Source organism: Tympanuchus pallidicinctus, unplaced genomic scaffold (genome assembly GCF_026119805.1).
Source record: "Tympanuchus pallidicinctus isolate F22 unplaced genomic scaffold, pur_lepc_1.0 scaffold1, whole genome shotgun sequence".
Lineage (NCBI taxonomy): Eukaryota > Metazoa > Chordata > Aves > Galliformes > Phasianidae > Tympanuchus > Tympanuchus pallidicinctus.
This window is the reverse complement of record NW_026294618.1, coordinates 99613236-99639554: the sequence shown is the minus strand read 5'-3', so window position 1 is coordinate 99639554 and position 26319 is coordinate 99613236. Positions and strand designations below refer to the sequence as shown.

At 41.3% G+C, this 26319-nt stretch overlaps 1 protein-coding gene across 5 annotated transcripts in view; it reads left to right on the top strand.

Moving 5' to 3' along the window:
• The first annotated feature begins 8554 nt into the window (after window positions 1–8554).
• The window catches only part of LCLAT1 (lysocardiolipin acyltransferase 1), a 105908-nt gene continuing 88143 nt past the window's right edge, over window positions 8555–26319 (top strand). Inside the window, exons 1-2 of one of the 5 annotated variants that reach the window (XM_052700108.1) lie at window positions 8576–8694; window positions 10958–10980. Coding sequence is in view for 2 of the 5 variants with exons in the window: in XM_052700132.1 (XP_052556092.1) it covers window positions 21846–21919 (74 nt within the window). In the remaining 3 variants the exon portion in view is untranslated. Of the gene's footprint in view, window positions 8695–10750; window positions 10878–10957; window positions 10981–21809; window positions 21920–26319 lie in introns of those variants that run through there. The other 4 variants (XM_052700116.1, XM_052700100.1, XM_052700132.1 and 1 more) reach the window with 4 other exon arrangements.

The following is a 26319-nucleotide window of genomic DNA, read 5'->3' as shown; positions in this document are numbered from 1 at the left end:
TGAGCTGAAGTGTCTGGTCTTTTACTGCTTTTCCTTGTTTAGTGTTTTGGGCTATTTTTTTTTTTTTCTTTTTTCTAAGGGTGCCTCAAAATTTGGAGATGTTAAAATGTTGGCCAGCCTTTGGAGGAAATGAATGGTGCTAGGATTCTCCTGGAAAGCACTAGGGTTAACTTTTATCTCCGCTCGAAAGAAAATTGCCCAGAGGTGGAAGTGGTAAAAACTGTTTTTAGTAGAAGAGAAAATGGATGTCACATTTAAAAGAGAGAAGCACAACAAAAAGACACAGTTAAAAAGGGAGAAAACTAAAGTATGATTTGATTCTATTCTTTCAAGATGAGGCCCAGGCGTGAAACTGCATTGAGAGACAAAACTCTTAATGACAGGTCTTCTGACACACTCCCACCAGATGCTTATAGAGACTGGAAATGAGTAACAGGGAAGAAATATGGTATTTTCTTACATGATGCAATAAGATGTTGTGCTTCCTGGCCACATATAAAATTAATTTATAACAGAAACATACCAGAAATGCCTGAGGGTAACACTAGCCATAGCAGAACACTGGGGCTTTGCCTTATTTTTCTTTCTTTTTTTTCTTCTTTTTTTTTCCTCAGCATTGAATAATGGGGACAGCAAAGATCCATATTTCCAAGGGTACACCGGGAGAAAGTTATTGCCTAATAAGATCTTGTACATACTCAGTTACACAGAAGTCCTCCATCCCACACACTAGAATAAATCTTGAGGTTATTTTTACCACTATAATAACAACATAATGAAATCAGTAGTATTAGTTTGGAATAATTATATTATTGTCTTTGATTTCAGTTGTTCTTTTCTTCTAATACATGCATGTTGGTGGTATCCATTGCTAGATTGATTGGGAACATGTGAAATGGTTTGCAGTGGATAGATCTAATGTCCTCTGAGCAAAGGGGACAAATACTCTTTTTGGTCCTAAAACTATCCTGGGCTACCAGGTATCTGACAAGTTTACATTAAGCTATAAAAAGTCTCCCACTGATTTCAGTAAGCTTCACCTTTAGGAGAAAAGACCAGAGCAATCAGAGTTGTGTATCAGTACAAAGAATGGGAAAGATGGATAGCCAATCTTGTAATGCATTTTCAATAGTAAATTGACTTGAACCAAGACCTGTGTGTCTCAGAGGTCGGAATGACAGCACGGAGTGGTTGGTGGCGAAGATCCACATGGGGAGAGAAACAGATTCAGGTGTTGGTTGCAACAGTGCAAATGTGCCTTCCTGCAGAAGACGTGCTTTTCCCCTGACAAAGTGAGCAGAAGAAACCACCATGGAGAGTAGGTTGAGAGGTCGTGAAGATGTAATGATTTAGTCAAGGGCTCTTTGCCTTAGCATCAGCTCTTCCACAGTGATGCACATATGCATTTCTAAGTGCAGGGCAACCCAAATCCTCCACCTTGGTTAACATTTCATCATTCACACTCTAAGAATTACCATTTCCTCTAGACATGCTGACAAAACTCATTGTTTATTGCTCACAGCATGTCAGAACTGCTGGTTTTGCTTTTTCTGCAAGATGTTTGGAGAGCCACATGCTTTTCCTGCAGCCAGCTTGGTCCCCTCTCTGCCAGCCTCAGCTGTTTGCAATGAGACAGAGGAAAATAGCAGCCTGAGACAGATCACGGGCATTCCTGGGGTCTCGCCCTGGATGCTCTGCAGGGATTATAACTGGGAGGAGGCCCAAATACAGCACCTGACTGTTGGCTTTGCTCTGCTCCTCCAAACAGTGAACAGGGTGGTTGGAAAGAGAAAACTGGGAGAAAATATGTGCAGCAAAATGAGAAATTGGGGTTGACTTGGGTGAGGGTTGTGTATATCATGAAATAAAGACACAGTCAGGCACCCCATTCTACCCAGAATGTCAGCAGGTAGCATAGATAGGAAGATCAAAGTTGTACATATGAAAAATGAGGACAAAATGTATGCACACTCCTCATATAAAAACAAGCAAGCTTTGGCAGCTTGCAACCTCTCCCAGAAGAAATGGGCTAATGCCTGGCTGGCCACTGAGCTGTTACCATAGCACACTCATTAATGGCTGCTAATGTTCAAGCCAGAGAAACACAGATGATTATTTATTAGCTACTGAATTTCATATGACTGGACAAATCTCTCTCTCTCTCCAAGGTGGGGAGAAAATTCCTGAGGGTCCCCAGCACCAATGGCAAGCAGCAGCTTGTGTGTGAAGACCATGGGCAGGAGCATGCTACTGGGAGTGCTGCTCCTCGTTCCCCTGCAGCAGCTCACTTTGCCTCAATTCACCGCCTTGGTCTAACAGGCCCCTGTAGATGAGAGCTGCCTCTTGCAGTTTGTTATCCCACATTTTATTTGCATAGTGCTGAATCTGTCCAGGTGGTTAAACAAAAGGCATCTTTTTTATTATTGTTGTTGTTTTTACTGTGCAATTGCTATGCTTTTTATTAGCCTAGTTTTCCTGTGAAGAATCAACTCTGGAAACTTGGATATGATCCTTTGGCTCACGTTAGAAAAAGATAATAAAATCCTGGGAATGTTTTCACTAAACATCTATTCCCATCTTGAAAAATGTGCTTCTCTCCTCTGATTTGCTTCCTGATTTAGGGAAAATTTCTTCCTAACTTGCCGGTTTTACTTCTATCCAGCAGCCCCGAGCTCTCCGAGGGCTCCAGGAACATTACTTCTGCTCCCCACCACCCTTCTGACTCTCCTTCCACCTACAAGGAAGTCACTTACTTCCGCATCGCTCCGGATTGTCCATCTGTCATCTTATGATATAATATTTACTTTCCTTTTCAAAGCATTTTAAATCTCTGTAGGAATGCATTATAAAACTGCATTAGTATTATTCTCCATTGTGTAACTTTGAGAAATGACTTATGCAAGGCTGGCTCCTCTGCCCCCTTTCTGATCCCCATCCATTGTTCGGGTTCTGCTGTCTCCTCCAGGGACAGCATTAATCCACCCCCAGTTTCCCAGTTACACCCTTAGGCTCCTACCCTGACCCTGGGGAGCAACCACCCAGTTCCCTGTATGTTGCTCCAGAAACAAGCAGCTTTGTATTCAAAAGTTGCTGCTTCTCTTTCTGCTCTGCTATTGAACATGCCTGCATGTGAGTCCCAGTATACGTTTTTAGAGGCTCCAAAATGACTTCTATGATCTTAAAGCAACCTTTTGTACCATGAGAAAACTGAAGAACGACTTAGCTGAATGCTGATGTGCTGCTTACTCTGATGTGTTTTCTCTGCCGCATCATTTTTCTCCTTAGTACCAAGCTATATCCTTTCATTCCTTTTGTCTCCTATCATGCCCAAATGCTTATTTTCAGTGAGACAAAAGACTGTCAAAACAGCAAGTATCTGAACTGACAGCACGTGTAGTTGTCATAGAAGCTTCTACTAAACAGGCTGATGACAGGAATGCAAAACTAGTGAGACTCTTCCATGTTCTTCCCCCTCTATCTCTTCCTTCGTTTCTGAAACGTACTGCTCAACATCCTTACCATTTGACGTTAAACAGCTGCCATGTTTCAAGCCAGAGGTGGCTGCATTTCAGAGACAAGCAAATGTACTTCTGTACTGCTGCCAGACAGTGATCTCATGTACATTAGCTTTTTTCAAAAGGCTCCATTGGATGTCAGTGGTGCAGCTCCAGCCTGACCTCAACATAAAAGAGATCGGAGCCTGTTTGGCTAAGTTTTGGCATTCAAAAAATGTTAAGTATGTGTCTTACGATAACGGACCCATACATTCTGCCATCCTGTTAACTCCTGTCACACGAGCATGCTCTCTCTTCTAACCAGCTATTTTGACCAGAACCAGTGACTAATGGAAGGTATTTGTAGAAAGCATGCTGTTCCCAACTGACCAGCAGTAAATTGCCAGTGACTGACATGAGAGTGACTGTTTTCCACAGAGGAGTAGTTGAAAGCCCACTGCACACAGCACCAATCACATTTAACATCAAAACAAACCACTAATACTGGCCCCTGCCATCTATCCTGGCTACTACTTGCCTTCTTTCTCTGGCTCATCTGTAAGACCACACTGAAACACTGCAAACATGTATTTGTTTACCCAAACGTGAAATTTGATTCAAAACACCTTGGTAATGTGGCCTTCTAAACTGATGGACAACATGTTCAAAATACAAATGCACTGCACAGAGCAGTTCTGCAGTGTTCAGGAGATGGATTGTAAAACTTAATAGATCATTTCCATCTCTGAAATTTCTGAGTCATGATGAATGGAATATTTTAGTATTTTAAACAAGAGGGAGGCATGTTTAAAAAGACTGAGAGGGATGCAGTGTAAAATCTTTGTACTGTAAAAAGGCAGTCTTGGTTTTTACTGCCCTTGTGGGAAGTCTCCTGTGAACCAAACAGCCAATAAATCAAACAAATATTTCTGAATTAAATCCATTTTCTCTTAGGCTTTGAGGAGTTAAAAAAAAATAATCACACACACACACACAGAAAGCCCACAAAACCAGCAATGTATTGAATTACCTTTCATGGTTGTACCTGCAGATGGCTTTTGAATTTGAGAGCAAAAAGCACTTAAACTCATGGTGTTTCACAAATCACCTAAATTCATTATATCACCTGTGCCAGTTACTGTATTTGTAGGGCAGTAAATAGTGGCCTTTGTTGTTTGCTTTTCATGGGACTGTGCAAAAGAACAAGTTTAGTCTGTCTCCAGAGATACATGCCTACCTTACTGGCACCAGAAATATCGTACTAGCTTAAATCAGTGCAGTCTTTCCATGCTGTCACTGCCTCCCGTTTCGATGCACACTGCTGTGCTGATACCCTTTGAGTCAGGGCCCCTTCTTGAAAAATTTAACAAGTGCAGCTTAGGCATGTTATGAGCAGCTAATGAATTTCCACACCTAAGAGGGTATGTGGGATCTGGTATCTGGTTTCCTTTATAAGCAGATGGAGAAGTGAAAGTCCTTATGTTGGCTTGTCAATTCCTTATCTCTAGCTCTCCAGAAAAGCAGGAAAACAAAGGCAAGGAGGTGAATGAACCAGATATCCTGTAACTCAGCTCTTCTTACAAGCAGTTAAATTTGCATAGAAGCTCAAGAGAGAGGAAAAATCCAGGTGGAGTACTGCAGTTTTTGCAAATGAGCCACATGAGTTGTGTTAGGGCACATCACAGGGATCAGCACTAAGCCGCTCTGAAGGGGTAACAGAGTACACAGAAGCCGTGATGGCAGTATCTCTACTGCTCTCTGGGGTGGAAGTCTTTGGGGAGAGCATCTCACAACCCCTCACCTGTTGCATTTATGATCCCTACTCATCCTTCCCTTTCAATCACACAGTCCTTTCCTCTTCCGATTCTTCTCACTTCTTCAATTTACCATTTTACAACTCGAGTCCAACTTTGCAGTTGCTTACATGTCAAAGGATTTATTTAGGAGCTGGAAATAACCATGTGAATAGCAGGTTCTTGCCAGACACTTAAGGTGCTTGGCGGGTCACAATTTGAAGACATTTTGATGCAAGCATAGCCCAGAATATATACAGCATGAGCTGCTAGAGTGTTTTCTCAATCAAGTCACTGAGGATTTTGCAAGGAATGGGACAACATGAATTTTTTTACCTGCTGTTTTTTGGCAGTTCTAGGGGGGGGGGTGACTGGCTGCTTAAAGATATTTTCCACACTCCTTATCTATTTTTTTTCTTTTTTTTTTCTTGAGTGCCACATGGTCTGTCATTTCCCTGGGCACTGATAGAGGCCCCAAGGGGGCCTTATCTGCAAGTAAAAGACAGAGCTAAGCAATGGTGATTAAAATGCAAAATGTTAAAGGTGTGTTGCTGTTGTTAGAGAAGCCAGCTTCAAGCTTCTCCTCCTCTCTGTCATCACTTTCTTAGTGCTTTTTCATGAGCTCTACAAAGCTACTTGTAAACCCCTGGTGAGCCATGCCTACAGATGACAGATTGAAGGGGCACATAGCAAATCATATCACTGAAAACCTTTTACAAATCCTGCCCTGGGTATTGCCCCAAAATATTCTTTTGCTGTGTTAGTACTGAGGTCTTAAATTCTTAGCTCTTCATCTATACATTTCCAAGCCCTATCAGTGGATGGACGATAGCTTGCCTCACCTCTTTTCTCTTTTCACTTTCTACTTTTCAGGTGTTGCCCAACTACAAAGTCTGAATCATTTTTTAATTCCAACCCCATCCAAAAAGATTCTCATTGATTCCACAGTTAATTTTTTTTTCTCTCTCTCTCTCTCTCTCTCTCTCTTTTTTTTTTTTTTCAGCCATGCTGGCTTTTAGCCTGGCTGCAAGTTCTCCTCCAATAGTTTGAGAGACAAATTTCTGTCAGGCGTGATGGAAGAGCAGTGGTTTCAGAAACAATTACCTTCCTAGAAGATTTGTTAATACCAACAGCATCTCAGAGGAGAAAGAAATAAACTTCATTAAACATCATTATTGTTCTTGGCAGCTGGTACACTCTGGCCAACCTGTACCTACCACTTTTTACCTAGCAGGGTTGATGATCACGGTGTGGGGAGGAGATGAAATCAATGTAGTAGGGAAGGAGGTGAGCCGAGGGATGCAGGGAATAAATATGTCATAAATCAGGCCTCCTTACTGCCAGCTCTCCACACAGGAACTGTTTTGGGCCTAAATTAAATCTAAGTTGTTTTATTTCAAACATGTCAAAAGCTTGACTGCAGCTTCAAACAGCATTATTTTTGCGGAGGTAAAACCGGTACCTAATATTATTTTAACAAGGCCTTTTAAAATGTGCATACATTTCCAGTCAGCCAGATTCTTTCTTTTTGCTGAATACTGAACATTCTTTTCTTCCCCTCACTGTTGTCTTTGGCTGTCGAAATCGTACTTTCCACTTTCACAAAAACTGTAGGGGCATTATGACTGCATGTATAGATTCAAGTAGACCATTTGCTTTCTAACAAAATGGCTATGTTAACTCACCTCAGAGAAGTTCAAGGGCTTACATACAATGCCTGTGTAGCTGTGGCTGGAAATGCAATTCCGTGCATTTTCTAGTAGATTGCTGTGGTGAATAGCTGAAAAGAGCAATGTTCTTCCTTACAGGAGACTGCACTTCAATGACAAAATGATGCCTCCACAAACTACACAGAATGGGGTCCTTGAGGAAAACTGGAATGCAATTGCGTGTTATAATCTGTCTTAACAAACTGTTTTCTCCACAGGCATAAGTAAAATGTCCTGCCTGGAAGTTCGTATAGCTAAGTGTTTTCCACCATAACAAGCAAAGCTGCATAATGTTTCACATTTTCTTATCAAATTATGAATATTAATTAGTATCTTCTGATAGCACTTCCAGGAGAAAATGTCATTATTCCTGCTTGTACAAGAGGCAGAAGGAGCCATTTGTCCAGAGCCACAATGACAGAGCAAGGTGGTAAGTGTAACCTCCTTATGTGCAAAGAATTAAACGCTGGTGTGTGAAAAAGACTTGCTTAGCTACAAAATCTACTTCAACATTTTATTAACCCATTTTAGCATGGGTTTATTCACAGAGAACTTCATCCTATGACATTAAGTCATAGGCATTTTTACCCATTACTAGTTTATCAAGCTTATGAAGAGCCATGGTTTCCCTGAGCTACAAATACAAAGAGCCAGACTTTGATTACAGGCTCAGGTTTTTTGCCCTGGCACTTGTGCTTTGTAGAAGGTTTTCCAAGGGATTTGTTTGCTGTGCACACAGAATGGCTGGGGGGGTCAGACAGAGAGCCCAGGTCACGTTGGTCCTAACGCAGCACATCCATGGAGTTGGACAAGTTCCATTTGGTCTAACACAGCATAAAACTTCACTTGAAAATTCCTGGAGTTTTCCTTTTTGGGTTGGGAAGGTTTCACCAGATCCATTTACCTTATAAAAACACATATGTAGAAAGGGTATAAAACGACTAACTGAGCAGCAGTAAAGTTCGGTGCAATAGAAACTGAAATATTGCCAGTTTCAGAGAGAGTTCAGGGCAACCACCCCCAGCCCTGCTCTCGTAAGGATGGAAATCATTCCGTGGCCCCTTGCTGCTGCTTTGGCTCTTGGCAGATTATTTGATGATAAAATCTGCCATTAGCAGCAGCACAGCTTTTTGCCCACCGTCTGGCACTCAGTGGCTGATTAGCCATCGTCCTTTTTAAGCTAATAGCAAAATTAAGAGGAATGCTTGTTGTTTCTGTTTTGTTTATTGCCGTTCATTGCAGCCCTACACGCACTGACCAACCCGGCCCTGCTGAGAGTCCCAGCCGAGCTGCCCTGCTTTTGGGGGAAAGGCCTGGCAGCGGCAGGACAGATTTTGCAATGCGAATTCCTGTCATTTCGATCAAACCGTTGCTCACAAGGACGGCACACGGCTGACCTGTAAGCGCTGCGACGCGTCGCGTCTCTACGTTAAATCCCCCCTGCCCGAGCCCAGCAGCTGCCAGCAGGGCTTCGGGGGCGCGCTGCCCCTTTAAGGCCGACCCAGGCCGGGAGAGGCTCCATAACAACGGCTTGACTGCCGTGACCGGAAGCGATTGGGGGTCAGAGGTCGCCGCTGGCAGCGGGAACATGGCGGCCGTGGCCGCGGCGGCGCTGGGCGCCGTTGTGGCCGCGCTCGGCGGGGCGGCGGTTCCGTGAGCGAGGCGGGAGCCTCCCGCCGCTGCGCTGCCCCTTTTCAGGTGAGGGCTGGCTCCGGGGAGCTTTCGGTCGGCGCGAGCCGGGGCTCTCGGCCTTGGTTACTGGTCGAGCAGCGGGCAGGCCGGCACTTATGGCCGAGGTGCGGCGTGCCGGGCTGTCACCTGCATCCCGCTGCTCCGCGGGCGGGGCCGCCTTGTGGGGGATGCCGGGCAGGGAGTGGCTGAAGTGAAGTGCTTGAGCTCGTCTGGAAATACGTTCTCTGTGTGAGAAGCCTTGCTTTAGGGGTTGTTGCGTTTGTTACATAGATGAATAAACGGAGGGTTCCTGCTGTGGTCTGACCCTTTTCTTTTTCTTTTGGAGGCAGTGCGGTCTCTTGCTGACCTGTATGTACAAAGAAATCAGTCAGGTTTTCCCAGCTGTAGCTGCGTGCTTTGCTGTAGTTACTGCACCTGTTGTTACTTCTGCCAGCATTGCTGGTTCCTGTGCTGCTATCTCAGCTTTGTTCACTCTGTAGCGAAGCTGAACTTTGACCTGAATGGTCCCTAACGTAGGATGGGGAGCTCCATCCCACTGGCAGTCAAGGCTCTGGCAGTCAAACCACGTGGAACATAACTGCCTGCTGAGACCTGAGTGCTGGAGTTAAGCTGTGTGTGCTAGCTCATTTTGCTGCGTATGTATATTGATGGTGATAAGTGGATGTAACTGGTCTATTTTTAAGCTGTACTTATGCTAATTCATGGAGTGGAGTATGCTTATGTAACGGGCAGCTTATTGATTGCTAAGTGTCTCCATAACTCATTTACTTTGTGGTAGGTGTTTCTCATTTCAAAAACACCGCCTACGCTCTGCTTTTGGACTATGGACTTTTCAGTAGTGATTATTACAGCTGCGTTCTAACCTTTATCAAAGCACAAATTAATTCTGCTGTAGCATAGGTTGAGGTGGTTTTTCTTATGACTGTACAAACGGGGAAACATGGATTAAAAAGTGTCTTAAACTGAGCACAGTAAGCTGAAAGATGTTGACTGACTTTTTAATCAGGTTTCATTGTATTTTCTTAATGCTCTGAGTATAAGCTTTGGTGGCAGCTGTGCAATTTTAGCTCCTCAGCAAGTTAGGGTACAGTTAAGTGTGAATACATTGGTTGATATGTGGGCTGCATCTAAAAAGCATAGTCTCTCTCCTTCACAATTGCAGGTTACAGGTTACTGCTGCTTTCTTTGTAATGGATCTGATGATGATGCAGGGACAGTTGATCCAACAATTCCAAGGGGCTGTTCTTCTGTCAGTAGGAAGTTATTCTATTGAGTGTTTGATACCGTATGAATGAGAACTTTCTCCTTTTGCACTAATGTGGGTTAAGGTGCAGCTGTACCTCAAAAAACCGAATCCCAAAATGCTCGTTCAGTAGAGTAAGGACTACACTTTAAGCTGCTGAAGTTTGGATTTAAAAAAAAAAAAAAAAGGCAGCCCCTGTGTAGGAAATAAGTGGTAAGAAGGCAATGATTAACAATCTAAAGTGACTTTTAGTCCCACCAATTCTCTGTGTGTCAAAGAGCTCCTGTGCAAAAGAAGAGAAACCCCTTACAAAATGTTTTTTAGACTTTAAGGACAAGAGTCATGGGGGGAAACAGTATTGTGTCTTCCTGCAAAAGCCAAACTGAAGTTACACAGAGAACCCTTGATTCAGGTACATTCTGACTCCTCAGTCTTAGCAAATTTTAACTTCTGTGGAGTTCCCCAGTTTTTTCACAGAAGTAATCTGAAAAGAAAATTAAAGTGTTCACTAAAACATTCATGTGGAGTTTTAGCAGCATTAAGGTTACTTGATCCAGCAAATCTTTTTTCCAGTCTCACAAGTGGGAGACTGGCATGTATTTCATCTGTTTCTGCAGAGCCACTGCTTCCTCAGCTGCTACTTCTAAAGATGCCAAACTAAATTCTTAATCACCTGAGCTGCCCTAAGCACAAACCCTGTGCTTCTGCTGGCTTCTGCTGTCCAAGTCTTCTCCCGGTGGAATTTCACTTCCTAGTTTTTGCTTTATCGGTCTTAATTTATTTTCTTACTTCCCAGTCTTGCCTTTGGCTGGCAGGCTGTCATCTCCCCTGCCCCACACATCGCCCTGCTTTGCCAGAACATGCACCTCATTGCTTTTGCTGTCTTCCACTGCAACTCCTTGGGACACACAGGATACCTGTCTGGGCTTGTGCTGATTGTGTACAGGTGATGTTTGTTTTCCTTTCTCCTTTTTTCTTCTCTTAATTCATACTCTTCACTGACCCATTGTTCGTTTGTTTCTTCAGGTTGTGGTGTTGAGAACAGGCAGGTAAGATTCCCCGCTGTCTGTATCTGATACTGAGTTGCGAAATTTGGTTTGATGTTTTATTAGTTATGGATTGGTGGCAGCTGGCTTTTTTGTGCTATGTGTGTTGGTCAACACTTGGAGCTATTGGAGGGGAAAATGGAACCTTTAGAGAATTGACTTTTGAAACAGATCCCTTCTGAGTGTGTGAGAAGGCCTGCAGTTTGTTTTCGTGTGCCTTTTTGTTGATCTGTCTGGAAAGCTGACCACCACTGAAGACAGTTCTGCTTTGTAACGGCCCTCGTTGCTGCTGCAAGCACAGTGAGATGCTAGAGGAAAATGTAAGCAGACTTCTTTAAGCCTAGACATCATCTCTCTCTTTTCTTCTAGATATTTTTTTCTTTCAAGTTGAGCTCGTTTGCTTGTGAACTTGTTCTGCTATTAAAAAAGTATATATCCTTAATTCAGTTTGTGTTTATTGGGGTTTCTTATATGCTTAGAAGTACAGAATGGGGGGAAGCTTTTTGATCAATATAAAAACAGTTATTCTGCTTAGTTCACTCACTGTCTTTTAACAAGTTTAAGAAAATGAATTTACTTTTAATCTGACAATGGATTTATTCTTTTCTGGGATTTAATTGATGCAACTGTGGTGTTGGTTTGTTGTTTTTTTTTTTTCCCCTAAATTTTACTGCTTTTAAACATGCTTTTCCAAGGCTGCTACTTTGTGGTCCTGAGACTTCTCCACTGTTGAATGCTGCTGTCTTTTTTGTCACCCGTTGATATAAGCCTGCTATTGATGTCCTTTTGAGTAACAAGAGAGCAAGCAATGCTTTAGTTCCAGCAATTCTTGATGGTACAGCATAATCTTGAGTGCTTTGAGCTCGTAGCATTTGTGCTCTTCTTAAGACATTCACTGTTCTTCATGATTAAAATCAATGTATATCTGTTTGATTGAATGAATAGACAGCCCAGTGAATCTATATGAAGCAGTTAGGAGGCTTTCCATGTTTTGCTTGTAGAAAGGGATTCAACTTTTCTGAGGACTGTTCTAATTTCTTACAAAAATTAGTCTTTGAATTGTGGCAGTGTCCTACGAACTGCTGTGTCCTCAGACATGCTCATGGACTGTGTTGTGCTCCTTCACCAGGTCAGTGTAACGGCTGATGACAGTGTAACAAAGTGTAACCAAGACAGTGTAACAACTACAAGAGTCAAAAAGCAACAGAACACCCAGGCTTCTATAGGAAAACATGAAATAAAACCAAGCACTTCGTTTCTCTTGCTCATCCAAACAGAAGCAGTAGTAAGCAGTGCAGGTTCTGACAGGTCCATGTAGTCCTGATCAGTTCTAAGTAGGTGGGGAGTTACTTTCATCACCTGGGATCTGGATTGAGAATCAGTCTAGTGATGGTTGTCTCAGATCAAGATTTAGGTAACTGTTCAAGGTACTTGGAATTGTGATTGTACATAAAATAAACATACAGATCTGAGGTTAGTGTGTGGAGTGTTGTTTTTTTATTATTTCCTTCTTGTGTGGATGGTATGATAATGAATTCACCCAGATACAAGTGTGAATTGGAAGTTAGAAAAGTATGTCATCTTTCAAATATGTTAGGAAGACCCTCCCTGGTATCGAAAGGTGAGAACATTACTGTCCTGCTTCACGTGGGAGTTTGCATGAAACACTTCATACAGCATTGATACAGTTTTAAAAGTGGGGAGAACAATCACAGAACAACCAGGGTTGGAAGGGACCTCAAGGATCATGGATCTCCAACCCCCCTGCCACAGGCAGGGCCACCAACCTTTCAAACATTTGATGCTAGACCAGGCTGCCCAGGGCCCCATCCAACCTGGCCTTGAACACCTCCAGGGATGGGGCATCCACAGCCTCTCTGGGCAGCTGTTCCAGCACCTCACCACCTCATAGTAAAGAATTTCCCCCTGACATCCAACCTCAATCTTCCTTTCCTCAAAAACCTGAGAAGCCTTTATTCAGTTTGTTGAGCTCTCAGAGGGCCAGAAGCAGTAGATGAAGAGTCGAAACACTCCTTCCCCTTCCTCTAAACAGTATTTTTTTTTTTATGTCTGAGTAATTAATTCCACATCACTTGGTAATTTTGCTCTTAGGTTTCATTATGGTTTCTCTTAATCTAGTGCTGTTATTGATTTTTGACATCGATTTGCTCATTTTCCTTACAAGAAACAATCTACAGACTGCATTTGTTCGGATCAAGCATTAGCATTATGTGTTTGAATTCAGCAGATAATTGGATATCTTGCAAATTACTCAATGGGTGTTTCATCTTGAAACATTTAAAAATCCATTTTAGTTTCTTGTAATGTTTTAGTTAGACAGCAATCCAAACTTAGGACGGCGCTTTGGCAGCGATATGCTTATTTTTCTAAACTAAGCACAGTTTCTGTGGTTAAATTTTCCTTTCATTTAAATATAAGTTTTAATCGGCGTAGGCCAAACTTTTCCAACCATGCTTAAAATTAGCTTGAGCCATATTTCAAAAGATGTGTTCTCCTAATGTGATTGAACATATGTAGAGAGATGTACGCGGCAATGGATGTTTTTAAGCTGATTAATGCTTTTGAAGTGTTTTTATAACTTAAAAACATTTATAGACTGCCTAAATATGACTCGATACTAGTACTTTATGTAATTAATACCACTGAAAGCACTTCATGCTGTGTTTCTGAAGGTTGAAAGGTAGCTGTTTGGAAATGCGTTGTAAATTCTACCGGCACACAGCCAAGTTCCAACATGAGAACAAAGTAAAATGCAGGTGGTTTTGGAGATGGGTCGTGTTGCACCTTAGACAAGGTGTCACTGCCATGTTCTGGCGGTGTGCTGAAGGTGCAGATGGGTCTGTAGCAGATGTTAAGCTTTGTGTGGGAAGTGCTCAACATTGCTGCTGTTTCTGAGGACATACAGAAAGAATCTGATGCCAAAATTGACTCTTGGGTGGTTATTACAGCTCCATGAATTGCTGCCAGAAATTTGGTAGGCTCAATCTCTAGGGAAGTATTTAAAACCAAAACCTGTTGCCAACCTTATACCCCTTAGTATTTACCCAAATGTAGCTTAAAAAAGTGAGGTGGGGGATGTCCAGAAGGAGGTATGTATGGAGGTGAAGGGCACTGCTCTGCCAGCAGCCGTCTTTTTAGGTTGCCCCTTGTCAGCACTTGCACTCAGGGTGATGTGCTCTCACAGAGAATGGTGAAGGTGAATGTCATGACAGGGAGATGTGAGTGGCATGGATGTCCATTACAGGCAACACAGTGGGCTTTTCTGAGACTTGCGGGTAACTTTGACCCGCTGGTCCTTTGGTGAGAATGATTTAGAAGTGAAATACTGGCTGGGTTTGGATGTGGAAACGTAAAACTTAGTTTGTCAGATGTTTCACTTTATGGGCTTCAGTTTGCTTCTACTTCCTAATAGTTAATTTTAGAATAAGTGTAGGTTTGCTCAGATGGTTAATTCCATTTGCTGTCACATCACTTTTGTTACTGCTATTTACACTCTACTAGAATGTAATGAATGTGCTTTTTAAGTAAGCTGATAACATTACAGCAATAGTAAGCAATAGCAACTTTATCATGATTATTTGTGGCTGCACGTTGTACTGTTACACTGAATCCTATTAAACTTAGATGGAATAAATATTTTTGGATTTTGCTCCATGGTTTTTCTCGTAACCAGGACTGTTACCTGGAATTCATATGGAGCATTGCGTGGAGCCTGGTAAAGTAAGGCGAGTCATTTCCTTCTAGTGCCCTGCCTTGACAGGACCTTTCTTTCAGATTTCCCTTTTCATGTGAGAACATCAGTAAATCTGTCAACTTGAGCAGTGGTTTGCTTTAAAGAGAAAACAGTTTTAGGCATTTCTTCCAAGGTTTCTTGCCCGGGTTTGTCTTTGCAACAAGTAAATATATTGCCATGGAACTTATGTGTAAGCCATCATTAGACGCTGGAAACAGTTAATGTTTTGGGAATTGACATACACCTCATATTTGGAAAGAGGGTGTTAGAACTGGTTTAATCTCTCCTAAATAACTGGAAGATGGAGTATAGCGTTCTGGGAGTGTGCGATCTTTCTGCAGTTTGGGATGGACTGCTCCAGGAAAAGAAAACACAAAGAGATCAGACCCGCTGCAGTTTGTGCTGTCTCCAGGAGATGGATGGGTTTTGCACTGTAGCTTCCTCAGAAAAATCCTCGTGTGTCACTGTGATTTACAGAAAGTGTTCTGCAGGCTCATCCATCTGTTTCTGACCGCTGGCAGTGACAGTGTCTCCCAGAGTTACGGCTTTTCTCAGAGAAATGGGTTCTTTTATTGGGAACATCAGGTTTAAATTTTCTCATTCAAATACCGAGTTTAAAATAAAACCCTGTCAGTTTCCACTATTTCCAGTGTTTGCATTGGTCTGCTGTACGTTACAAGATGAATACTTCATTATTTTGTTATGTATGGTTGTATCTTTGAGATCCATTTCCATGATTTACTTCGGGCAGTCATTTGTGTGACTTTGTTCACTAAAAAGTTTTTCTGCTTCTGTTACATTGCAGGTTGTTGTACTTTGTGTATCTCAGTGCTACTCCGAAGGAAGGATCTTGGTCTCTTAAATGTTGAGAAGCAGTTGGTTTTGCACCTCTCCATTGGATATAGCGCTATGTGTTGAGCAGTATTGGCTGTAATAAGCAAGAAAAACCTCCCAAATTTAAGTCAGTGCTTTAAGTAAATGATGTATCTCGTTTAGATTGTGGCAGTATTTATATTATCTCTTCCCTACAGGACAAATAAATAGAATTCTTTTCTTGTTAAAGTAGTTGCAGTAGGTTATTCTGCTGCAGAACAGCACCATGTGAGACACAGCCCCTTGTGCTGCACACCATGTCTGAAAATACACTAATAGCAGGTATTTTGAATCAGTGAAAGTAACGTCATGAAAAGTTTAGAGGATTTAGTAAGCTTTGATTGCATCAATCACATGTTAGCATGATTTCCTTTGGGCCTGTCCTCTCTTTGTGCCTTCAGCTTTGCCAAGCGTTGCCCTTGTGTAACGGCACTAAGCCTCTGAAGTGGCTGTAGCAAATACTTTCATAAGAATAAAAGCTAAAAGCTCTAAGCTATTCAATGATTCCTTTGTTTCCTGTGGCCCCCAAAGTGTTCAGATTCTTGTCCTTTTACATGTAGGTGGTGGCAGAGAGAAGTGGTAAGTTTGGCTTTTTCTTCTTGCTTTAGCTTTGCATAAGGCATCCATAAACTCAGTTAAGATCTGCAGTGCTCGTTTGCTTGTCCACGCCTTTGATGTGAGTGCTAAGGCATGCAGGATGAATCTTGCTTTCAGAACTAAAGGTATTACTTTTGTGAGCTGGGTGCTAAAATGAGTTGGCCTGTTAGAAAGAAAGAACGTTTCCTGCATCCATCTTCTCTCACTGTGACTTGAAATGTAGAATTAGTTGAGGAGGGCATATTTTGGATGGGCTTTTGCTGAAGTTTAGAAATGTGCCAATTCATAAAGCAAAGATAAGCAAACCTGAACTTGTAGAGAAGCTTTCTGGTGACTTTCACTATTGTGTGTGTGCAGTTATTAACAAAGATAATCACAAAAGGGCACATTGGCTAGGAGATACCCCACCTCAAATGGTGAGTAGCTGCAAAAATACCATTGTGCATCAATTTGTATAGGCTGCAGAATACTGAAGACTGGAAATTTCGTGCAGTACTGACAATGGTCTGATCTGTCAGAGTAGTATTGTGATTTATAGCAGTATATGGCTTTATAGCATGACGGAGGAAGGAAATTATCAAGATGTATTTCTTAATCAGTTAAAGACTTGGAGAGCTGCAGCAGTGACAGGCATTTGGCTAAGTTTTACAACCTTTCAATGGTGCAGGCACTGACTTTAGACTGAATGCCTCTGTTTGTGTGCAGTATCCTGTAAGGAGCCTTTCCAGGGGTCTGTGCATGTGAGACCTCAGTTCTACATGCAGCTCCTACAAGTCTCCCAGCGCTTCAGGGCAGTGGATCTGTTGTTAATGTAGAGGAGCGGCCCACCCATGGCAGTTGCATCTTCTTTTGTCCGGCTGTAGTGTCTGTCCTTCTCTTGAGAAAGACTGTGGTGTGCTTTTCTTCTCATTTCAGTGGCTTGAATGATTTTAATGTTTAGAGCTTAGTTATTGAGAGCTTCTTTCACTGGTTAGGAAGCTATTTGATATGGAACTATCAGTCTCTTGCCTCTGAACAAGACAATTGTTTTCTTCTTACCTCTTTCCCCTAAGATACTGTCAGACTTCCACTGGGCTTGTACTGAAGAGCTAGAACATAAAAATGAAGTTCATGTTGGAATGTGATCTGGAAAGAAGCAAAGTTGTCGGCAAGTATTTTTCCTTTTTCCAAATGTTAAGCTACAGCCACATTAATAATGTTTCTACCAAGAAAAAGCTATTGGGCTAATTTAAAGCAAAACTCTAGAACTGTTATATCCCACATGGCATGAAACATTGCTGCTTTTTTTTCCTGCTGTATTAACGTCTTACACAGAAAGGAAATGAATTTTAGAAGGAATGTTATACATAAGCCATTTGAGACATTCTCTGTTAAGGAAATACCAGCTGTCAGGAAAGATGCAGCCAATGTTGAGTTATATTAGAAACATTGTGAAGGAACTATTTGTCAAGGAAAAGTGGATTAATTAAAACATTTTAAACTATTTTTGCTCTGGAATAGAGTTAGGGAAGTTCCATATGTGCCTATTCTAAACTAAACCTCTTTTTAAAAGCCACATTTGTTTTTTCAGAAGCAAGCTCCCTTAGGTAGGTAAGTCATTCCCTAATGTAGAATAAGGAAGCTTTCTAACTGAAATGTAACTAATGCAGGAGGGAAAAAGGTTTAGAGTCATTTTGCTTTATCTTTATTATCTTCAAATTCTAAAAGTTTGCTTTCAGTGATACTCCTTAATGGACAGAATTTATATGGAAAAAAAAATAGGCTGCATTTCAGAATTATCATATTAAGTTTTTATTCAAAGAAGTGTTTTTTTTATGAGCAGTTAATAGCAGCAGGAGGCATTGTTTTGCTTCTCCACAGGGAAATGGTGAAGCACGTGTAAAAGAAACCTGAACCAGGCTTGTGGAATATTAAATGGGATAGGATTTACTCCTTAATCCAGGGTAGCCTGCTGGCTTTAAGGAGTTGTACAGTGAATACACAGTCTTACTGTAATGGTTTGAATTGTAAGTGGTAATTAAACCCAAAGCTTTGTTCTTACTCTCATTGATCTGTTGATAACAGATTTTCCCTTGCAGAAAAACTTACGCCTGTTACCTCTTCAGATTATGCTTCAGTCATTTATTTGCATGAAGACCTTGCAGAGGATGCTTAGGTGTTACAGTTGTGTGGCCTCATTAAGTGTCGAGTTGGGATTTTGAGAAAAGCATAAATATTGCACAAGGAAATGGCCGGTCTTGTTGAAGCTGTCCAACTTCTTCATTATGACTGTTGGAAATCCAGGAAGAACAAAATGCTTTCTTCCATCCCGTGGAAATAATGAAATTAAATTTCTCAAGCTGGTTGTTTTGACAAATTCTCTTTGCATTAGGTTTGTGAATTTAGCCTGCATTATGGTATCATCAAAACATAGGTGTTAAATGACATTTTTTTAACTTTTTTTTTATTTTACATCTCATACAAATTAACTGCCCCTAACTCCATCGGTGTGTTATCTTTCTGCCTAATAGACTTACTGTTGAGAATGGCTTGTATTTTAGGAATGCCTTAAGCATCTGTAAGCATATGATCTATAGAACCCATTGTGCTAGTTGTATGTGCTTGATGTGATATATTGAATTGGATGAGGGATTGATGATGGTCACCTGGAAGTTCTTTTTAGTTGAATGCCGCTCTTAAGAATTGGATTTTGCTGTTTACATGATAGAGACTCTTAGCTACTGTCAGAGCAGTGCTAATTGGGATCTATTGAATGCTAAGATTTCAAATTGGACACCTATAAAATGAGCCACGTAAAGCTTCTACAGTTGAAGCTAATAGTAACTTTGAATTTATGCACAGTGATAAACACTCTGAAAAATTAGACTGAGAACATTCCAGATCAGGCACACACAATTTGTATGCGCTGTGCTGTGGATCTTGAGTTGCAGAAGCATAATCTGTTGTGAAAAAATGCTGACATGTAACACATTCAGATTGTGATGTCTTGAGCGTAATATAGAGGGAGAAAAACAGCTTTTTTTTTTTTCTTTTCCTCTTAAGATTTGAGTAGTTTAGGCTAATTTTAACACTGCACTACGAGAAGAGAAAATGAAGTTAAAAATAATGTATCCCTGCTAACTGGTCTCAAACAGTGTGCTTTGGATGTGGCAGACACACCAGCTGGGAAGGAACAGCCTTAATTTTGGTGTTAGGTAATTTCTCTGCATTCGGTTGAATGATGGTGGTGATTCTGCCACTGGACGGTCGGAGGGCTTGGTGTCCCACATCACTGTGTGCTGCCTTGGCCTGATGATAGGGTGCTTGAGGGTAGGAATGTTAAGCATTTGCTTCTACCTGAACTTGGCTTCCCCATTGCAGCATGGTACCAAATTCAGTTGTCTCCTTGGTGATCCAGCCACATGTCCATGAAGGCAAGTTTATTTTAAGGAGACCACGTAGCAGCTAATAGGTGATGGAAATCACCTGGCATTCCCAAAACAGGCACTTGTGGCACTTAGGGATGTGGCTTTTGGGGCAGTATTGCTGACAGGTGGGTGGTGGATTGCATGGTCTTAGTGGTCTTTTTCAACCTTAACAATTCTATGATCATGTAGCTTCAATATCCCAGATGTTCACTGAATGTTTTGTAAAGGTAACAGTTCAGTAATGGGTGCTGATGGGTGCTGAACAACTCACACCCTTTAAGCTAACTTTAAAACTGACAACATTCCAGTTTGTTTCTCTGAAGCAGTTAATGATCATGAACGATCCTGCAGTTTGAATTGTACAGCTTCCTCTTCAAATTTTGCTTTTGTCCAGAGTGAAATAGTCTTTTATATGCATGGTTGGCCATGTGGTTTGTTTTCCAAGGAGGAGTAATAGGAAAACAGCTTTTGTAATCGATCAGTTAAGATTTTGAATTCTCCTTTGCAAAATTCCATGTTAAAATTGTATTGGCAATCTAGGAAACAGCTATTTGCAATTTCAATCTGATGCCTTTGCAGTCAAGATAAAGGGTGTTGGTTGAGATGCCTTTCCATTGGGAAATCAGTGCTAAGCCACTATGCACTGATGGGCTTTTACTGCTTAATTAGTGAGCCACTTTGTTGGCTTTCACCATTAAGTTTATACTGTGAAAATATACTTTGATTTGCTTGATCTAAATACAGCTTCGTCTTTCATGATATTTAGAACAAGACAAAGCTTACTTGATGAACTAGCTGATATCTCTACAGTTGGGTAAGTTGGAGATGTGTGCTATGAGAGATGTGTGAGATGAGTGAGGCATGAAGTTGGGATTTTTAGTTTCATTCTGGCTTCTCTTATTTGATAACAAGTTGAATCTTTTCTTCAGCTGTTGGATGCAGTAATCATCTTTGCACATATAGATGACTACAAGTTACAGTTTCTCTTAAATTCCTTGCTAATGAAAAATATTACTCTTCTATGCCTTTTAAAGAGCTTCAGAAAAAAAAATTATCATTGCAGAGTAAACTCTGTCCTGCACAGTAAGAATTGACTAAAATAAACAATCAAAATGTGTAACATTACCAACATTGCAGGTTGTGGATGCTTTTCTTTAATAGAGCATCTTGCAGCCATGTTGAAGTAATTGGAATTGGAGATTTGGTTCTTATACGTAATGTACAGCAAAACCTACTTTCAGCTTATAAGGGCTAGTTACGATATATCGTGATGTAATTTTCCATGTATGTGCTTGATATCTTAATCTGAGAATCTGCAGATGGAAAGTTGTAAAGAGAAATGATTCGTCTACATTGAGTATTGTGGGGCAATTGATAGATGATTCCCAGCTGCGTTGTTCTGAATTGCAGCCAGAAAATTTAAAGTATTTTCAATGTATACTGTGCCTGAAGAACTGTTACAGCATTCTTTCAGAGCATTCTTTCTAAAAAGGATTGTAATTTATTTTTGTTATAGATGGGTTGAGGAATTTCAGTGAAGTATCAGGAAACGTTGCATTTTTTCTCAGTGACGAATACAGGCAAACATGACTTGAAGCTTAGAATCTGTTAGCAGTACAAAAGGCTTGCAGTGATGGTGGTAGATGTTTTAGATCACTTCAATTTTCCTTTTTCCCATATAATACCTAAGATTCCGCCTGTTTCACTCATAAGCCATCAGTCTGTACACCTTCACTGTGTTCTGTTACTTTCTGCAAGCTTTTTTTTTTTAATAGGCTGTATTACGTGCAAAGCTGGTTTTGCAAGCCTTTTCTTTGTTCGGTTCATTAAGGCTTATTAAAGCTTTGCCATTCCCATAACCTGCAGTGTTGCTGGTTTACCAGCAAGTTAGCTAGAGACATTTTTTTTTTTTTTGAGGTTCAGAGTGGTTTGAATGTCTTTGCAGTGTACAGGTTGAAATTTGTAGCAGCTGCTTGACTAAATTCTGAAACAACGCCAGGATGTATAGGCTGAGTTTCCTAGAGTAACTTTTCTACTTGATTTCTTGCTTTGTCATCACTGATCGCTTTCTTTTTTGCCATGTTAGATATTAAACATGTTGACATCTGAAGAAATGATGTCATCAGATGGTCATTAATGCCCAATCTTTTTCATCATCTTTGTCAGTGACCTGGATGAAGGAATAGAGTCTGCTCACAGCAAGTTTGCTGATGGTATGAAACTGGGAGGAGTGGCTGATGCACCGGAAGGCCACACTGCCTGGACAAACTGTAGAACTGGGCAGAGAGAAATGTCACAGAATTCAGCAAGAGTAAGTGTAGAGTCTTGCACAAGGGAAGGAATAACTGCATACATCAGTACAGGTTAGGGGATGACCTGATGGGAAAGAGCTGTGTGGAGAAGGATCAGGGGGTTCTGGTGGACAACAGGTTGGCCATGAGCCAGCAGTGTGGCCAAGGCTGGTGGTGTCCTAGGATGCATTAAGAAGAGCAGACAGCAAGTCAAGGGACGCGATCCTCCCTCCTCTGCTCTGCCCTTGTATGGAGTACTGTGTCCAATTCTGGGCTTGCCAACTCAAAAAAAAGCAGGGATGTGCTAGAAAGAGTGTGGTGGAGGGCCACAAAGATGATAAAGGGCCTGGAGCATCTCCCTGATGAGGAGAGGCCGAGAGACCTGAGACACTTCACTTTGGAGAAGAGAAGGCTGAGAGTGGATCTCATTGCTGTTTATAAACATCTGAAGTGAGGGAGTCAAGCTGACGTGGTTGGCTCTCTTTGGTGGTGAGCAACAATGAAACAAGGGGCAGTGAGCAGAAACCAAAACAGGGGAAGTTCCATAGTAACACAAGGAAGGAATTCTTCACTGTCAGTGCTGGAGCACTGGAACAGGCTGCCCAGAGAAGCTGTGGAGTCATCTTCTATGGACGTACTCAAGACCTGCCTGGATGCTTAGTGACCTACTGTATGGAACTGCTTTAGCAGGGGGACTGGACTCCATCTCTTAGATGTCCCTTGCAAACTTTATAATTCTGTGAAATCAATCTCATTTTCTTTGCTGTATTGTATCCTTTATACATGCTGCAGGTAACTTTGTGCACATGATATACAGGCTTTATTGATTAGAGATCACCCACAGGTGCTTCTTGAGGGAAGATGATTCTCTTTAAAATAAAAGGTAACTTGAATTCCTTTAAAGCTTTCATCCACTTCGGAGGAGTTAAATACTTGGCTTAAAATAAGCTGCAAAGTCAGGGATGTTGTTCTGGAAGAAGGTTCCTTTTCTCTTTTAAGTCTTAGGAAGGGTGTGAATTGAGAACCAAAGTGGTGTTTTTAAACCTGCTGCTGTTAGGGCAGTTTCTGTGTGTTGTAACGGGGCTGCCAGAGGAAATAATTTTCCTTCCTGGGGGAGGAAGGAAAGAGAAGCACTTGCTATGTACTCTTGTTTGTGTAATGGTTTTGCACTGTAAGAAAGGACAGAAGCACTTTTAACACAGGAAAATGTGGTTGTTAAACCCCCACCAACACAAAAAAACTAAGTTTCAGGAGCATGTGTGGTATCAGAAACAATTTATTGTTCCTGATTTTGCTTTCGTTTTGGGAGTGACAGTTCTAAAAACTATGAAAGCGTGACTTTCTATTAGTTGAAGGAAACCTTTGTGCCTTTTTGTAATGACAAGTGCTCCCCTTTTTCAGCTGCTCACTTATTTTCACAATTTTGTTGTGCCTGTAAGTTCAGTGACTTCAAAACGTGCCTGTATACTTTATTTAACTATCTTGGCACGCTTCTGTGGTTAAATGAGATTTCTTTTGGCACAAAAGCACTTTCCTCACCTGTTTCCATTTGTTAGTGGTGGGATCAGTAACGTTACAGGCTTTGTAAAATATGTGAAGTCATTTCCCAGCTGTTGTTTATATTGATTTATGCAAGAATAGTGGAAATCAATTACGTTGGTTAACTTCTGGCATCTAAGTATTGAGTTTGAAGGCTGACATGAGTAAGCGTGCTGCAAGATGCAGATTTAGGCAACTTACACATCAACAAGTTTGCTTCCTCAGGCAAAAATTGGGTCTTGGATAATGACAGAGAATGTTGGCAATAAAGGTCACATTTAGATTAAAGTAACCTGGAATACATTGTACTGAATTATGGAACAAAGGAATGTAAATACAGAAAATCTTCTCTCCTCTCCTTTTCAAAGTGTCCTGACCTTTATTGAGTTCCACTAGCTGACATTTTTAGAAGACTTTTAGTTCTAGTTTCTTTCATTATGCAGGGCTTATTTAGGTATTTTCTTCCACACATTTCGTTGTCATCTTCTTTGCCATTTGCTTTTCTTCAGCTACAGTGGCACCTATGTTTCATATCAGCATGCTTATTGCGGTAGTGATGCAGTCCTATTTTGTATAAGGTTCCAGAAACACATTTGTCTGTAGTCCTTTTACTTTAGTAAACAACAGAAAAATAAAGCAAGCGTGAGTGAAAAGGAATGGAGCAGCAAAATTGGTAAGCACCTACAAAAACACTTTCTCTGGGCAGGCTGTTCTAGGGGTTGGCAACCCAACCATGGCAGGGGGTTGAAACAAGTGATCATTATGGTCCTTTTCAACCCAGGCCATTCTATGATTGTATGAAAGGTGAAATAGGAGAAAATCACACAGTCGGTACATCACATCCACATATTTCTATTTCTAGTTTTAAATCATTGCATGCATTTTCTGTTTAAAGGTAGTGATATATTTAGTCAGACTTGGTGCAAGTGAATCATGGTATGTACATTGTTCTTGTATAAAATAATGACTGATAGTTGCATTTACTATTTCTGTGTTTTGGTTGGAAGCTTCTTCCAACAGTTCACGGATGATTAAGTCTTAGTTGGCATGTTTTGTTGCTGGCAAGTTCAGCAAGATCTTCCTGGCTTGGAGAGGCACCCATTGCTCTATTATAACTATCCAATCCTAGAAGATCTAATTTTTTCCTTCCTACTTTCCTCTTCTTTAATAGTTTGCTCCCTGAAGCCTTTAAGTTGTTTTACGTAATCTGAGGTGCTGTTCACAGCTAACTACATGGGTCTCTCCTCACTTCTTCCCACCTGTTTGTTAGTGGTAGCTGAGTGAAGCTGGGTGGGATTTGTACCTTTGTTGCCCTGAATGGGCAAGTTGTCTGCTTGCTGTTAGTCACTCATGTTTATAGATTTGGATGCTCAGCAGCAGTGAAAAAGGCTTCAAAGTATGTTGCTTAAGCAGGCATAATCCCTTTGTTCTTATGGAAAACAAGATCCATCTGTTAATGAACGAGTAATGTTGGGAAGGACATAAGAACATGTATTTTATGGTTACAGATTAATGTCAACAGACTAAGAATAAAAGTGCCATAACTGCCTACTGCAGGCTTTCTTCTTGCCCCTTCTTCTGAAGGTTCAGGACATGGGCAGGCATACCACTGGGTGGGCTACTGTTATTACTGTTCCTCAGTTGGGCAGCTTTTATGCTTCTTCCCCTGGTAATTTTTTTTTTTCCCCAGCATCATATACAAGATACAAGGTATCTTAGGTCAAGACACTGTAAATACTCATTCTCTATAAATGTTATTCTGTTAAACACAGATTAGATCAGGATTTACAGAATCCGTCCTTTCTTTAGCCCGGGCAATCTTCCAATTTACTGAAGGCAGGAAGCCCAGCAAACACTCCCTCAGACAATTCCTCATCTTTATCCTTTTTCCAGAATAAAAATCCACAAATATCAGCAGTGGGGGCCAAAATAACAAATGAAAAGAGGGTGTTGCCACTTCTTGCCAGGTTTTGTGTAAATGTTGCTCTACTTCCTTGTCCCAGGATAACAACAAAGCTTCCCAAAGAATCTATAAAACAAACCAGACTCTTTTTCAGATCTGATTTAATTCACAGTAGGTGCAGTGACAAAAATGCCAGGGAACAAGAACAATGAAGGAGACTTGATCTCTCTGTTAAGGTTGCAGGAAATATTAAGGCATATGCTTGCTCTTTGATACCATCCATTACTCTTGCAGCTGGAGCATCAGTTAGCTGCTTGGTGCTTTTCTTCTAATTGATTGAGATGAACCTTAAAAGGGGCATGGATGAATAGACCCTGTAATTTAGTACAGATTGGGATGAAATACTGTGGTGAAGAGCTGGAAAACAGTGATGTACAAGGAGCCTCTGCCTAGAGAGCCTGTGATCTACACCTGCTTGTTTCTCCTCTGGCTTCAGTGATGTGATCAGAAGAAGCTGGAGTGAACTGGATGTGGTGTGGAGTGAGATGTAGGGGGTGGTGTTGAGCAGCAGACCAGAGACAGGGCTGAGAGCAGAACGCATGCAGGCAGGAGGAGGTGATAGGACTGGAGTGCCAAGGGCTACTGCTGAGGAGCAGGATCAGAAACCAAGGCTGAACAAGGTCCAGAGGGACAGGAAGCAGATTTTTAGAGCAATAATTCAGATATTTTCTGCAACTACAAAATAGCTGTTTGGGTTGTGTGTGTGGCAACCGCTAATGGCAGTCACAAAGACAGCTGACTCTGGGAATGTTGGTGACTGACTGCAGTTTCACTGTCTTGAATCGAACATGTTGCTGTTTTCTACAGGTCATTCTTTTTTTACATTCTTGGAGTTACAATGAATTCACTATTATGAGAATTTAGAGAGAGGAAACTTTTTCTTTTCCCCAAAGGCATTCTATATCAGCAAGTCATTGC